At 37.1% G+C, this 3,375-nt stretch overlaps 1 protein-coding gene across 1 annotated transcript in view; it reads left to right on the top strand.

The window, feature by feature from the left end:
- Positions 1-3,375, top strand: part of LOC107563625 (glutamate receptor ionotropic, delta-1-like) — a 330,254-nt gene that overhangs the window by 326,464 nt on the left and 415 nt on the right. The window contains exon 4 of the mRNA XM_016248534.1: positions 941-1,146. Coding sequence (XP_016104020.1) covers positions 941-1,146 — 206 coding nt within the window. The remainder of the gene's footprint in view (positions 1-940; positions 1,147-3,375) is intronic.

Here is a 3,375-nt window from a genome sequence, read left to right as displayed (position 1 = left end):
AAAAAAAAAAAAACTTGATTCTGCCACTTAGGTAGATGTTCACACTTAATTATTACATCAGTGCATTTGCTTCAGGTCATATGTTACTTGATAATAAAACCTGAAAACCTGTTCAGCAGAAACTGGTGTGTTCAACATGGAAAATGATCTGTTGATCAAGCAAAACAATGCTAACCTTTTATATTTAATGTTTTTTGTTGAAAAGACATAGATATCAAGTAGCAATATTTCAGTCAATTTATATAATAGCAGCAGGTAGCTCGCGTTTACTGTTTGGTATTAGTGACTCGGTATTGGTGTACTGGGCTTTGTGCAGTATGTAAACCAGGCTTTGAAACAAAAACCTTTTTTTTTGTACTAAGAACATCTGCAAAATGATGTGGAATGGGTTTAAATATTTAAATGCTTTAAGCAGAGTTGAGAGTACTATGCTCTTATTGGTAGCTGAAATAATAAAATTTGCCAAAATATTAAATAAGTGAACACATGGATCAGGGATGTGTAGAAATTTGTGAATGACATGTGTTTCAATTAGGAAATCTGTGTGGCTTGCTGAAGATTCTGTGTGAGGTTGCCATTTATATACCTCCATAAAAGCTTTTCTTTTCTTTTCTTTTTTCATCTTTGAGGTCTCACATTAATATGAAGATTGGCTTTATCATCTTCTGAAGATGACTTCATTATTTATTTATTTGGTCATTTTAAATGATACATTTCTTAATGATAGTGATAGTTGGAAACATGAGAATGATATCTTAATATATGTGTGTGTGTGTGTGTGTGTGTGAGTGTGTGTGTGTGTGTGTGTGTGTGTGTGTGTGTGTGTGTGTGTGTGTGTGTGTGTGAGTGTGTGTGTTTAAAAATCAAATGGCCAAACATTACTTACTTTGACAGGCTTGAACTAGACTGACTTTAACTTCCACATGAATTAATCTTGCAGATATCCGTGGACTACAAGTCTTTCTGGACCAGACATCAAGACAGGGTTTGGATGTGTCTCTGCAACGAGTGGATAGGAACATCAGTGGCGTGTTTTCCAGTTTGTTCACCTCCATGCGCACAGAGGAGCTCAACCGCTACAGGGACACTCTCAGAAGGGCTATCCTGCTCCTGAGCCCACATGGAGCACAGGTCTTCATCCATCAGGTATGTGCTGTCATTAGCGTAAACTTTAGGACATAGTGGTAAATGGGGTGAGATGAGCCAGTGGATAGGTTGAGCCACCTCTGGTAACTACTTGTCATGTCAGTAGGGGTGTAAAGATTCACAAGTTTTGTCTGTATACATTTTAAAACATGGATTTTTTTTATCATGAATTTGCTTCGGTCAGTAATCAACTTAAAATGCTAAACATCTAATGAATCATGATTTAGCAAAGTATCGATAAAAGTATCAATCTAAATATTGAATATACTGTATATACTATATATATAACATAAAATTACTTACATTATTTTATTAATGACTGTTTACTTGTTTACATCAATATTTGCTTGGGAACCTTTTTACTTAGATTAGGCTAGTATTAGCTTTTGCTGTGGTATCAAAATTGGTACAGAGAATTGTGAAATTCACTGGCATCTAAAGTTACAACTAGGGGTGCTCCGATTTTTGAGGCCGATCACCGATCGCTGATCACAGAAAGCAGTATCTGCCGATACCGATCACCGATATCGATCTTTTTAAGCCTTCTTTTTATCATTTATAACTATTTATAGTGATACTCCAATCAGGATTTTAGACATTTATTCAGGGCCTGTATTTCATTTTTGAAAATGGAGGGAATTCCCCTCTTAGGTGACTCTTGTGAGAGGGGAAGCAGCACGGACTGTGCTTTCACACAGGAGTCCGCTACTGATCCGTGGCTGTTTACCACAAACACAACATTTATCCATTATTTTGATTTCAAATCCAAACATTGTCACTGAAAATGCTTTTTCAGCATTTCAATAATTTTTTTTTACAAAGTACAGTAATACAATCTTTCACAGACATGTCTAAACACATAAATATAAGCAACACATTATTCAATGTATTTTACTTTTGCATTTACTTATATATTAAGTTGCTCAAGCAAGTGGCAAAACATTTAAACTACTTTTCTTACGTTGTCACAAACTTACCATTGACAGAAACAGTCAGCTCTACTGCCTTTCCTTTTGCATTTAAATCTTTATTTCAAGCAATCCTGCGGTTCATAAAGAACTTTGTTTTGCTACCTCCACGAGTGCCATCTATGATTGCCTTGTTTATCTAAAAGTGCTCTTTACCTTTAAACCTAGCCAAAAAGCCGTATGTGTTGACTGTGAAACACAGTAGACTTTAATAATATGCATTTATGGTGTAATTACTACATTTTCGTGTCAATCCATGTTCATATTTATTGCAAGCAATGTGCTGTTACTTTAATTCTTCGCTTGCAGCGCAGCAAACATAGACTCGGTGCGGAAACGATCTCTGCATGAGCAGAGCATGAGCGCACAGTCTCCAGGAGAGCGCGCAAGCGCTGAATGGTTTAAACACTGGCAAGAATTAAAAAGAAATGCCATTTATAAACTTTAGTGATTATGTGACACTGCCTCGATTGTGCAAGTGACAATTCCTGTATCAACTGTGCAGGATGCAGCTCGCTTATAGACAGATGCAATGTGGTGATTTGAAGACATTTGCGTATTTGGAGAGAGAGTGCACGCAGTGATTCACTCACGCTGTTTGTACGCCTCACACAAGGTTTTCAAATTACTTTATAAGTTATTTAATTAAGAAATAGGCATCATTATAATTATTTCACCCACGCCGGACAGAGACTGAGATGGTGCCGCTGCATGTCGTGCCAAACCTCTCACGGCAGCGTCATCAGCTTGAGATCGTTTTTTTTGAGATTGGCCTTTTTAGAGACCGCCGATCAATCATCCCAAAGCGATTATCCGCCGATAGTGATCGGTAGCAGATCAATCGGAGCACCCCTAGTTACAACCTTGCCATAACAGTCGTATTTCCAGCAAAAAGAACTGTATTGTAATAATATAATTATCAAAATATATGTTGTATATCTCACTCCTACTATGAATGTACTTAAATACATTAAAGGTGCAATAGGTGATTGTCTTCAGAAATTTTTTTTGTTATGCTGGTTGAAATTCTCTTCACATCCTGATAGCAATCATTAAGTTAAGTGCTCTACATTTATTTATATATTCAGTGGACGGCATAGGACCAAGAAATGTTCGTCCAATCAAAATGTTCAGACATTATGATAGGCTTTCCAACCTGCCTGTCAACATATATATTTGCATACCTCTGCGCACCCTGTTCGCGCAGAGAGGATATGTCATCAGCGTGTTCACGTACACTGTGCAGACAGAGCGAGAATGG

The sequence above is a fragment of the Sinocyclocheilus grahami genome, unplaced genomic scaffold (genome assembly GCF_001515645.1).
Source record: "Sinocyclocheilus grahami isolate Dianchi unplaced genomic scaffold, SAMN03320097.WGS_v1.1 scaffold883.1, whole genome shotgun sequence".
NCBI lineage: Eukaryota > Metazoa > Chordata > Actinopteri > Cypriniformes > Cyprinidae > Sinocyclocheilus > Sinocyclocheilus grahami.
Note: the sequence above shows the minus strand (reverse complement) of the source record. Positions and strands in the feature narration are given on the sequence as shown.